This window comes from Camelina sativa, chromosome 7, assembly GCF_000633955.1.
Source record: "Camelina sativa cultivar DH55 chromosome 7, Cs, whole genome shotgun sequence".
NCBI lineage: Eukaryota > Viridiplantae > Streptophyta > Magnoliopsida > Brassicales > Brassicaceae > Camelina > Camelina sativa.
Genome location: NC_025691.1, coordinates 8,829,786 through 8,842,762, shown reverse-complemented (window position 1 = coordinate 8,842,762; position 12,977 = coordinate 8,829,786). Strand labels below are relative to the sequence as shown.

General features: G+C 37.4%; 2 protein-coding genes across 2 annotated transcripts; one reads left to right on the top strand and one right to left on the bottom strand.

Annotated features, from left to right (window-relative positions):
* Window positions 1,085-3,756, top strand: LOC104700758 (pyruvate dehydrogenase E1 component subunit alpha-1, mitochondrial). The gene is made up of 7 exons (XM_010416326.2): window positions 1,085-1,892; window positions 1,979-2,058; window positions 2,424-2,501; window positions 2,905-3,000; window positions 3,092-3,217; window positions 3,304-3,369; window positions 3,470-3,756. The coding sequence occupies exons 1-7, from the start codon at window positions 1,214-1,216 to the stop codon at window positions 3,512-3,514; spliced, it is 1,170 nt and encodes a 389-aa protein (XP_010414628.1). The 5' UTR covers window positions 1,085-1,213; the 3' UTR covers window positions 3,515-3,756.
* LOC104700757 (formin-like protein 7) lies at window positions 3,780-6,839 on the bottom strand. The gene is made up of 2 exons (XM_010416324.2): window positions 5,404-6,839; window positions 3,780-5,310 (listed from the first exon to the last, which is right to left on the bottom strand). The coding sequence occupies exons 1-2, from the start codon at window positions 6,678-6,680 to the stop codon at window positions 4,005-4,007; spliced, it is 2,583 nt and encodes an 860-aa protein (XP_010414626.1). The 5' UTR covers window positions 6,681-6,839; the 3' UTR covers window positions 3,780-4,004.

Here is a 12,977-nt window from a genome sequence, read left to right as displayed (position 1 = left end):
ATTCGAATGAATCGGTAATACATGAAACAAAGGAAATCGATCGGATAAATCTGACCAATCTAACGGCAAGTTAAGATGATAGGCTGTCGAAATTGGAGAATACAGCAAAAGCGAGTGAAAGCCCATATCTTGTATCACCGTAAGAAAAGCATATATCACCACCGTCACAATATGGCAAAGAGCATAGATCTGAAATCTGTGATTTGCCGTTATTTACACTATGAAAACTAAAAACTTGCAGAAAGTAAAGAGAAAAAAAATTAAAAACGAGGGTGACCGACGCCGGAGAGACCGACGTCGGCCAAAAACTGATGGATTGTTAGTTTGTCTTCGATCGCCTTTATGATCGCTTGAAAGAGACGGTTTTTTAATTATCAGTTAGTTTCTCTATTAAAGCAGATCATCGTTGGTAATTATGGTAGAGAAGAAGAAGAAATCCACCACACCCAATCGACCAACGATGGGGCTAACATTAGCGTCGGATCTACTCAGATTGGTAGAGAGAGCCATGGGATGAACAGCAGAGTTGGTCGAAGATTAAAAGGCACCGAAGAAGAAGATTGGTACGACGGCGAGCAGTCAAGATTGATACGGCAAGGAAGAAAAGAAGTCGAGCAATTGAGTAACACCCTCGTTTTTGATTTGCTTTGTCCACCTGAGAAAAAAAAAAGCTGATATATATTGATTGTTTTAATTTAATAGGTTATTGTTTTTTATGAAGTGTCAACCCTACCTTTAATATTGATTTTGATGTGTCCGAAGAACAAAGCAACTCATTGTAGTTTTATTGTATTGATTTCGGTTCTACTTGTGCATTTGAATATAATTGGATTGATCATGATTCTTTAACATTTTAATTTTTTTTTGGTCGTCTGATAGAATCTTTAGCATTTATATATTTTTAATGAAAATCTTTTAAGAAAAAAAAAAAGTTCGATTTTCAATTTCAAAAATAAATTGAACCGGACCGGGTTAATTTGGTTGTCATGCCAGCCACATTAAGCTTTGGTTAACAAAACCGAAATCTGCTTTAAACACTTTAAAATTCTAAAACTTTGAGAACCTTCTTATCCTTTCAGAGTCTTTTTTTTGTTTGGTAGCATACATATCTCTGCTTTCTAATCTCTTCTTCACTGAAACCGTCTCTCATTTTTGTGTTGTTGTTCCTCCGCAAAGATTTCAACAGATTCGCCGGAAAAATCAACGGTGGAGAATGGCTCTATCACGCCTCTCATCGCGATCCAACGGCATCGCTCGTCCTTTCTCCGCCGCCTTCAACCGATTCATCTCGACGGACACAACTCCGATCACAATCGAGACTTCGCTTCCTTTCACAGCTCACTTATGTGATCCACCATCACGCTCCGTCGAATCATCGAGCCAAGAGCTTCTCGATTTCTTCCGAACCATGGCGTTGATGCGACGTATGGAAATCGCAGCCGATTCGCTTTACAAAGCGAAGCTAATCCGAGGGTTTTGCCATCTCTACGACGGCCAAGAAGCTGTAGCTATAGGCATGGAAGCTGCGATTACGAAGAAAGACGCGATTATCACTGCGTATCGTGATCACTGTATCTTCTTAGGTCGTGGTGGTTCGCTTCATGAGGTTTTCTCAGAGCTTATGGGAAGACAAGCTGGTTGTTCTAAAGGGAAAGGTGGATCTATGCATTTCTATAAGAAGGATTCTTCGTTTTATGGTGGTCATGGGATTGTCGGTGCTCAGGTTCCGTTAGGTTGTGGTATTGCTTTTGCTCAGAAGTATAATAAGGAAGAGGCTGTGACGTTTGCTTTATATGGCGATGGTGCTGCGAATCAGGGACAGTTGTTTGAAGCTTTGAATATTTCTGCTCTTTGGGATTTACCTGCCATTTTGGTCTGCGAGAACAATCACTGTAAGCAGTTTTTTGCTTCTTTTTTTTTTTATTTGGTTGGAGGTTTGTTATGGTCAGCGCGATTGAATTGGGTTTGATTTGTGTAGATGGAATGGGAACTGCTGAGTGGAGAGCTGCTAAGAGTCCATCTTACTACAAGCGTGGTGATTATGTTCCTGGACTCAAGGTCAGTGTTGGATATTATTTGTAACAAAGATTGATCTGAGACTTGTTAAAGATGAGAGAGGAGAAGTTTTGGTTGGCTAGTTATCTATTAGCAGATGGATCCACATGGATTTCTTAGTCTCCATATAGAAAACTGGTAGATGCAAGTATTAGGGTAGTACTACCAGGCTTTCTTTCATAATCGTTTCTGTTTAGGGATAAAATGCAGTTCTCTCATGTATATTGATGTCATGAGTCCTCTATCATTAACAGAGCCATGGTGCATCATTACATTGTTTTGATTGGGTATCTTGTACTTCATCGGTTATCAACTATTTTTTGAGTTTGACCGGTTGCTGGATTGGATGCAATTTTTGGGATGAATAGGTAGATGGTATGGATGCATTTGCTGTCAAACAAGCATGCAAATTTGCTAAGGATCATGCCTTGGAGAAGGGACCGATAGTAAGTTTGTCTGCATTTTAGTATTCTCAAACATATACTCTTCTTTTTCATGTTGTTATCTGGCGCACTATTTTATTTACTTTGATCAATATCTAGTTATCCCCTAGGACTTGGCATCATAGGATGAAGTGTTTTCGTACTTTATGTGTTTCCTACTTGAAATTTACTTCCCTTCAGTTGCTCTTTGTGACCTGGAACTGAATTCCAATAGCTGAATGTTTGATGGGGTGGCTGATTTGTTCTCTGTAAAGTTTTAAACTTTTTATCGGCTATAGAAATGATGCTGTATCAGTGTTCTTCAAAGAACTGTGTTTTTGATATCACAGTTCATTTTTTCTTCTGGTGTTCCTCTTCTGCTATCGTATAAATAACATAAGAATTGATTCATCGTAATTCTATACAGATTCTTGAGATGGACACATACAGGTACCACGGTCATTCCATGTCTGATCCTGGAAGCACATACCGTACAAGAGATGAGATATCTGGTGTGAGGCAGGTTCGTTAGTCAGTTTACCTGCACAACAAACTAATTCTTGGTGGAGAACTCAGGTTATTGTGAATCTCAAAACATTATGTGTGTGACTCAGGAACGTGATCCAATTGAGAGAATTAAAAAGCTGGTACTATCTCATGACCTTGCAACCGAGAAGGAGCTTAAGGATATGGAGAAGGAAATTCGAAAAGAAGTAGATGACGCCATTGCCAAAGCTAAGGTAAATTAACTGTCGCATTGCTTCTCTGTACCACTCGGGAATTCAACTGTCAAAGCTGAGCACACGTAAACTCTTTTCCTTTTCAGGATTGCCCAATGCCAGAGCCGTCCGAACTTTTTACCAATGTGTATGTGAAGGGATTTGGCACTGAGGTAATTTACTAATTACATATTCTGTCATTTGCATTTTGCAACACACCCATTAAACTGTAGTTAATTTCCCTTACTGACCCTTTTTCGCTTCTCTCGGCAGTCATTTGGACCAGACAGAAAAGAAGTCAAAGCTGCGCTTCCATGAACCTCTTGGTCGTGGAACTGCCACGTGTTATAACATGGTTGGCTGATAGGAAGCTATGAATAAAGAGGCTTTTGATTTGTATACTCTCCCCACTCTCCTTAGTTTTAATATCTCTGTATCTTTCTTCGCAAACATACATAACGAGAAACATGTTATTCTTGTGAAGCTTTTGTCGCTGTATCTACAATTTGCGACTTCTTTAATGAAGTCTCGTGTTTGATATTCAAGCACTTGATTTGATATTTATCATTGCTGGACACCGAAAGATATAACAAATTGAATTACAAACAAAGACCATATGGTAATGGTTTCTTCTTTTTTGTATTCTTCGTCTTCCAAAAAGAATCAACTTAGGACCGAAAAAGGAAACAGGTAAAATTAAAAAGAAACCATCTTCAAAGAACCTAACGAATTTTTACCAACAACAAGCTCCCCTATCATCTATATACATAATAACAAAAGTGAATAAACTTTTTTGGTTTTTGGTTTATCAGGAATCTGAGTCTGACTCACTTGAACTGTACCTTGAACTCTCTGACATGAAATTTGGAGGCAGAATTGGAAATCTAACTGCATTCCTTTGCGGTGTAGCAGCAACGGTCGCTGTTTCTGCTGTTGAAGTTGATGCTCCTGCTACTGTTGCTGCAGGTCGTTGTTGTGGTTTCCGCTGATTCCTTGCGATCTGACTACAGGCATTATCAACCATCCCTAAGAAATCACGGATTATAACAAACAGCTGAAACAGGTTCCTCTCTTTCAATGCTCCAGCTTGGTAATAGTTTGTGGTTTTCTTTACTAACTCCATTATCCTGAGCTGTTCTGCTGTAATAACTGTCAGTTCTTCCTCTGCAGATTCAAAGAAAGATCTCAGTTTTGTCAAACACCCATCTTCCTTCCCTACGCTTTGGTCTAAAAGGCGTTTTGTTTCTTTGACTCGGGTGCCTAAAGCTAAAGTCGTGGCTACAAACGAGTCATAATCGATTCCAGCCGCTTTCTTCACATTAGTGAACTCTGAACTTAGGCCACCTATAATCGGTAAACCAAGCTTTATAAACTCAATCTCTTGTTCGTCTCTAGATACATCTGCATTCTCACCACCGGCATTATCATTTGGGAACATGTTCTTATTCATCGCAGCCCGCTTTCCCTCAGACCTCACAACTTCTTCAACAACAAAGTGAAGCAAAGTAGTTTTCCCATCAACACTCTTCACATCAGACAATTTTCTTAAAGCAGTCAGATTGAAAGCCTGAGCATTTCCTCTAGCGGTTCCAGCGTTCATTCTGTTACCTGCTTTCAAGATTGCTTCTAGAAGCTTCATGAATAGCCCACGAGCACGGAGCTCATTGCATGCAGATTCAAGTGTCTGTAAAGATCCTTTTTGTTGAGCAACCTCCGAGCCGTAGTTAATCTTGAAGAGCATGACATTAAACCGGTTAAATGCAGAAGGAACTGCTTTTAAGATGTGAAACAGTAGAGACTCTGCATCAGCCAGCTTCGTCGGGTCGCCATTGAACTCTAGGATCTCAGTCTGTTCTTCTGGAGTTGGTGCTATTCCTGCAAGCTTCTCAAGGGTATCAGACTCAGCATCATGGCCTTCAGTTAACAAGTCAATGATCTCCTCTTTAGTCATCCCTAAAGATTTAAGCACAATTGCTTTGTTCTGAGACTTCCGAGGATCGAGAATGTAAGTCTGCGAAGTCGACACAGTGGGATTCTGCGGTACACTGCTTGCTTCACTTGGTTTTCGAGCACCAACGTATCCAAACAGAGCCTCCATGAGATCACCATCAAAGCTACCCAATAAACATATATATATAACTCATAAGAACTCAGAAATATCATATTCTAGATTATATACACTTTAGTGACTGTAACTATATACTTACTTGAATGAGCCACCATCAATCCGGTGCCACACTGTTGAACGGCTCGCATCAGGGTTAACTTTATCCCAATGCAAAGGCTTGAGCTTTGGCTGCGCTGGATCCTCAGTTTTGCCTACGGCCAATGAAGTCTCACCTGACTTCGCCGGTCCTTTTGTAGTACCAGGTGGTTTAGGTGGCCCAGTCTTTGACATTGGAGGTGGCGGGGGTCCTGCTTTCTTACCTGGTGGAGGAGGTGGTGGCGGCGCAGGTCCTTTCTTAGGCGGTGGTGGTGGAGGTGGAGCCACACTAGATGGCGGAGGCGGAGTCGGTGGAGCCCCAGCAGATGGTAGTGGCGGTGGCGGCGGAGCATTTGCCGTCACCAATTGACCCGGAGGAAGAGGAACAAGCGGTGTCGAAGTAGACAATTGTGCATTTACCGCCATGTATTGCTGACCTGGAGGAAGCGGAACAGACGGTGTCGATGACGCATTCACCGCCGTGTATTGACCCGGAGGAAGCGGAACAGACGGCGTCGATGTAGACAAAAGCGCATTTCCAACCGCGAACTGACCCGGAGGAAGCGGAAGCGGCGGCGAACGACCACCGCCATCACTGTTTCGGATCTGCGACGGAGAAGAGGGAAACGAACCGCCGCCGCCGCCGCCAGGAGCTTGAAATTTAGATTGAGACTGTTTCCCAACAGCAACATAATCAGCAGTAGAATAAGAAGCTCTCGACGGCGAAGCAGCAGACGTAGAAGAAGTAGAAGGTCGCGACGGCGAAGCAGAAGAAGAAGTATAGTGTCTCCCTCCTCCAACATCACCACCTGAAGAAGATAAAGGAGATTGAGAATTTTTCTTATGAAACGAAAACGCCTCTTCATCACCTACTTCATCATCATCATCACCATCGTCTTGATCTGCTCCGACTCCAGTTCTTCTAAATCCACCGCCAGATTTGTCAACTCGTCTTCTAGGTTTAGGGTTTTTCCTAATTTTCCCGCTATTTTCCAACTCGATAAGCTTTTTCCAGTAAATCACATCTAAACCTTCTTCATCTACAATAACAGCTTTTAGATTCCCATCGATTCTAACAAAATCCTCCGGGAAAAGAAAACCCCAAGGAGACGGCGGTGGTGGTAACGAATCGGAGCCGGAACCTCCACCGCCTCCTCCGTCGTATCTGACTCTGTCATCTTCACCTTCTCTCTTCCCGCCTCGATCTGAGTTCCGACCACGGAGTTTGTCTTTGATCTTCCTCCGTGAACTACTACCGTTCTTACGGAAAAGAAACGACATCGCGGTGGTTCTTGACCGGAGAGGAGAGTCTCTCGCCGTCAACGGTGATAAGATTCACGCGGCGAATTTGACAAGACAACGAAGCAAATAAAGGAAACAAAAATGAAAAAATGTGGTTTGGGAAAGAATGATATTTTTGGTGAACATGACAACCATTAAATGATTTAACACATTAATGATTTCTATGTTTTTTGGGTAAAAAAGCAACAAAAATTATTATTATAAAAAANTATAAAAAAAAAAAAAAAAAAAAAAGAGTTAAAAACTTTTTTAACATGAGATCAGGTCCAATGTCTAAAAGCGTGGCTACTTTGACGAAAACAGCCTCCGTTAACTCGGTATTTACACGTGTTTAGACAAGTGTAATGTTGTCATTTTAGGTTAATGCGGCTGGGTTGACCCGGTCGTATTTTTTTTGGAGGTTAGTGTCCGAATTTGGAACGGAAGAAGATGTCTTGATGTTTGACTTCTTTGATCCTATTCGGCTACGCGTTGACTTTTGTGTCTCTTCCTTCTTCGAACTTAGAATATGAATGCAAGTACATAATTTTGTGTTAGGAAGTAGTTAATAATATATTCATACATCTTTTAAACCTACCAATATAGTGTTGTAAGTGGTAACCAACCCCCGTGGACCTTTTTTTGTTTTGTGTACGTTTGAGAATAAATGTGAATTGTGATTGTGTTTTGGTAATGTGGGTGTTCTAGAAGAAAATCGAAAATGATCTGGAAGACAGAAGTTGGAGTGTAAATGTGATTTTGGAATGTTTGACTTTTGTGTATCGATATTTGCTAATCGGTCGGTAGGTGTTGAGAAGTAGGGATATTTAAAACCGTTTTGGTCCCATCTCATCTGTTATAAAGTCCGAAGAAGACTTCACCAAACTGTTTATTTTTTGTTTGGTTTGGTAAAGATTTCGAGATCTTTACTTAGTATTATTATTTGACACTGAAGTTGTGATCTTCTTTATTTTTTTAAGGATGTTTTTAATGGATGACATCAATTTTTTTGTAATCATGTTCAAGGATATAGTCGGGTTTCGGAATGTTGTTAGTAAAATAATAAAAATGTACTACGTACCACTACTCTCTCATATTAGCTATGTTGATTAAGACGCTCACGTGAACAAAATGATGGATTTAAACATAACTCAAATTATGGATTAGTTGATAATTACTACTTATTTACTACTCTCTCATTTCAATACGTGCAGTAATTAATGCCACTTCTATGTGACAAATAATGTAACATATGTTCAAATTGATATGTGTGTAATTGTGTATATACACATCTGCGTACGTTTCTGTAAACAGTTAAATAGTATCATTTCATTTGTATCTATGCAAAAAATTATAAATAGTACTCCATGTCAAGTTATGTATTATTCGATATAAATGACTAGTATAATAATGTAAAATAAAGTTGTTCGTCGACCAACCAGGGTAGTCTTCATCATCATCAGCTTCAGCCTCCTCATTCTCCATATAAATTTGTGAAAATATACAAATTTGTATAACGTCAAATAAAATATATATCGCATGTGCGCTAGTGCTACTTTTAAAAAAGAACACAAGAAATGATAATCTGTTATAAATAATAACGTAAATATATGTATATGTGTATATATGTATGTGTATAAGGAACTATATAATTGTACAAAGAAAATGGAGGAGGAACGTGGGAGAGGAGAGAGTGAGGAAAAGCAACGGTAACACATTTATTGTTCTTCTTTTTATTATGTCTACATCTTTCTCTCACTCCTTCTCATGTACATAATTTCTATATATACTAGTGATAAGAGTATGATGGCTCATGCACTATACAAAGTGTAAGAAACAATAACAAGTATTCAAATGTGAAGGACAAATGGTGAAGTGGTGAACAAGTGTTACACCAAGTAAAGGGATATGTGTCATTAAGATGGAAGACACATGTGGTGATGGATAATCACACTTATTTCATAATACTCCCCTTTGAATATCCATCACCAATAATGAGTTATGCATTGCCTCATTAAAAACTTTGTCACGGAAAAACCTATTGGAATCAAAACCATGACGAGGGAAAAAGAGTACAATGACATAAACTCCTCCTCGAAAAAGACTTCAAAGACCTCGTAGATGACGCATTCCAATACTGTGAATACGCTTTCTCAATGTTGAAGTAGGAAATGATTTTGTAAATATACTTCGTAGTTTTCAACGAATAGTGATGCAATCTCCCCCTTCATCATTGACATTCTCCATCGAGGTCGATCTTTTGCGTGTTATTTGTTGCCTCGTTAAAAACCTTGTCATGGAAAAACTCAGTGGGATAAAAACCATGATAAGGGAAAAAGAGTGCAGCCACACAAATCATCATATTCTCTCCATTTGTAAGTAACTCTGCTACATTGTTACTTGAGTTGATGGACTGTCTATCAACTTCTTTATTCTTCTCGAATTCTTGAGTGTAAGAGAAGAATATATCTTGTCTTGTCGTTCTTGGTGTAGCTTCCTTTGATTTGGGTGACATATGCAATAAAGTCTTCAAACAGAGTTTTTGCCTTTCGGTTGCTTCTTGTTAATGGGTCTCAACAAGCATTAACTAGTTGATGCTGATCAAACCCTCAGTTTGAAGTTCTTCGCTAACATGTTACGAGGCTCCCGTCTTCGGCAGGTAACTATTGGTTGACGTTCAGGCATCATCTGAGCCATTAGGGATTCTCGATATGGCATATGAAGCACAACTATTTTGGCATCACTTGAATAAGTGACGACCAAAGTCTATCACTGAAACGTTGTGATGTCGTTGTTTTACGATATATCTTTATATTGATCTGAGATAAATCTTCCATCTGCAAAACCAACTAAACCAAACTTGGGGGTTCCAAAATATATTAAGCCTAAGTTAATCGTACCTTTGCAATAGAAGATACGTTCTAACTTATCTCAAAATCTACTCATAGAGAATTAGTTATATGCTGCAAATAGATTAGTAGGAAATGCTTATGCAGAATTCATAACATATATAAATGCTCGTCAGCATTTATACATAATCTTAAATGACTATATATATATATATATGACTTCCTTTAGAAGTTATTGGTATAAAATCTATTTCGAAAGATGTTTACAAGATCTTTTATTCAAAATAACCCTTTAAGGGTTTTGATGATCATCAATGAGTTCTCGAGAACATAATTATGATATCATATATTTTTCGGGATAAGCTCTTCAAGCATCCTATGAGATGTATTTCAAGTCGTCATATAATATCAATTTTGATTGATATAGGGTACTCTAACAAAACATGGCGCGACACACCATTTTGTTATATATCATTATACCCTTTTGATACTTGGACCACTAGTCTAAAAATTACTCGTCTTTCATACGAGTTTAATATAGACTTGACTACCTCTTTTATTGGCCAATATATATCTCTATACGCTCACAAAGCGGAGATTTATGATCCTCATTAATCACATTGCGCGATATTATATTTTTATTGTCGACATTATGTCTTTGGTTCCAAATTTCCTGCAATGACATGGTTAATCGAGATCTCTTTAATCATTATATAAATGATTTTATTCAGGTACTTGATTTCGTTATTAACCATATCAATCGGTTTTTCTACTCCTCTTGAGGAGTATCTTGCTCCTCTTTAGAAGTCTATGTGCTCCTCTCTGGGAGTCTATTAGCTCTTCTTAAAGAGTCTATCTACTCCTCTTTAAGATTTCATTTGCTCCTCTTCTTAATTTGCTCCTTTTTCTTTTCGATGATTTTATTTATCTTAGGAACCAAAGTAGTCTATTACGTTTCTTATGTATCATAGCTTTTGTATGTCATCCGCCAGAGTCATACTTTTACTGGAGCATTTTTAGCTGGGATGTGAGATTTCTTAGAAATACAAGTTCATATTCAATTATGTGAGGATCAATAATTATATGAAATCTCATCCATCAGCTTTTTGCATTTGATTTGCAATATATATTTTGAATAGTGATCTGTTGAACTTTTGAACTTTTAAATTCATATTCATTGGTTCAAAGATCCAAAACTATTCGACTATTCTCCCATAATGATGGAGAATTTTATCATCCAACATGATGATATGCAAATCTTGCAATAGGCACATCTCTCATAAGATGTCTCAATATTATTAGAGTGGAGACTCATCTCCTGCATCTATATATTTTATCCTCTTTGGATGGTATATTTTATGCGGTGTGGAGGAGCATTTAAAATATGTATCACACACCCATAAGATTCAAAATGAGAAATATTTAATCTCCAACCATGAATATATAACATGGGAGAAATATTTTTTTCAAACTGTTGGCCTCATATATAATATTTATTACATACAAAACTGCATGTTTCATATAAAAACAAAGAGATTAAATCACCATGAATCGTTTTGCAATCTCTTGGAGTTGCACTCTGAATATCATAGTTCATTTCAAGAGTGAACATCATGGATGTTCCACTTTATCACATGCGACATATATATATCATAAACTAAAGGATATGACTTCACCAGAGTTATATCGCTCTGGGGTGTCAAATTCACCAAAGTTTATCGACTTATTGTCGATGTGGGATTCCTTGAATTCTCTCCCTCGAGATGATAACTCTTGGAGTTCATTCATCTCGTACTGAATCCCACTTTAGGATCAAGAACATACCGATTTTGGTTATGTCTATTATCGTAGATCCTTATAAGATGTGAGATTAGTCTTACCCCCTCTCAAGATGATGACTTTTATGTCCATTCACCTTTGACCGAATCTTATTTTTAGATCGGTTATATTTGAGGTTTAATTTGGGGATTTAATAAAGAAATCAAACCATCATATATATATATATATATATATATATCCAATGAGCTTTTAATCCAAAATGATGGTGAATGGGCCAACATTATATGATTCTCGAGGCATAACCTACTACAGAATTAAGGAGGAGCTATATAACATCTACTCCGTAAATAATAAATAAAAATTTTAAACAAATTTAAATAAACTAGTACAATTCAACATAAAATAGATGCTACCTGAATTGAAGTGCAGTGCTTACAACCTCATGAAATGTGAACGGGGACATGCAATACTTTTAAAAGAACTTTTGTTCCTCTAAACAAATTCACAATGATTTTTATTATCACTGATTGACCGGGATGGCTTGACCGGTAACACTATGCTCGAAGCATTAGGAAATTTCATATTTACTATCATTTTACCATCTTTGTTTTTGCAAGATATAATCATATACATGCATGTCTCCAATATGGGCGATCTTGCGATACCATATTTATTTATAGTCTCAACATCATAATTTTATTAAGACAAAATGTCATTAAAACTCCATGAGTTTGTTTGAGACTTTGGAGAACACTAGACATCGATAATCATGAACTGATGTCTTCGGAAGTCGAGAGACTAGCTCATCTAGACCTTCCAATTACTTTTTCACTGTATAAAATATATGTACACATGCTTTATATATTTTCATAAGAGAAATATAGTTTTTGATCTTAAAGACATCTCATTGTCTTTAAATCATATATAAGATATATTTATTATTTAACGAATAAAATAAATAGATGAAGAAATTTAGAAAATAAAATAGAAATCATAGCTTCCCATGTAAGAATTCAGGAGGCCTCATTTTCATTTTAATGAGGCAAAGACAAAGCCTTTTATTTGATCATAAATTAGGCAGAGCCTATATATGTATAATGATCAATCCGAAACTTATATAGCTTTATATTTGATCGTATATGAGGCAGAGCCTGTCATATAAAATAAATTTTCCGGAGAAGACATAGCTTTTTATTAATCGTGAAGGAGGTAGAGCCTACCATATTTAACGATTAATCCGGAAAAGACAAACTTTTATTTGATCGTGAAGGAGGCAGAGCCTACCATATATCTAACGATCTATCCGGATATGATTTAGCTATAGATTTGATCGTAAAGGAGGCAACGTCTATAACTTATGACGATCAATAATCAATCCGGAAAAGGCATAATTTCACATGTCTATAATATTTATGTTATATAAATATAAATAGAAATAATATAAATTTACGTACTTACCTCGTAAAAAACTTCAGTAGTAAACACATCGTGCTGATAACATGTTATAAATAATAACGTAAATATATATATGTATATATGTGTATATATGTATGTGTATAAGGAACTATATAATTGTACAAAGAAAATGGAGGAGGAACGTGGGAGAGGAGAGAGTGAGGAAAAGCAACGTTAACACATTTATTGTTCTTCTCTTATTATGTCTACATCT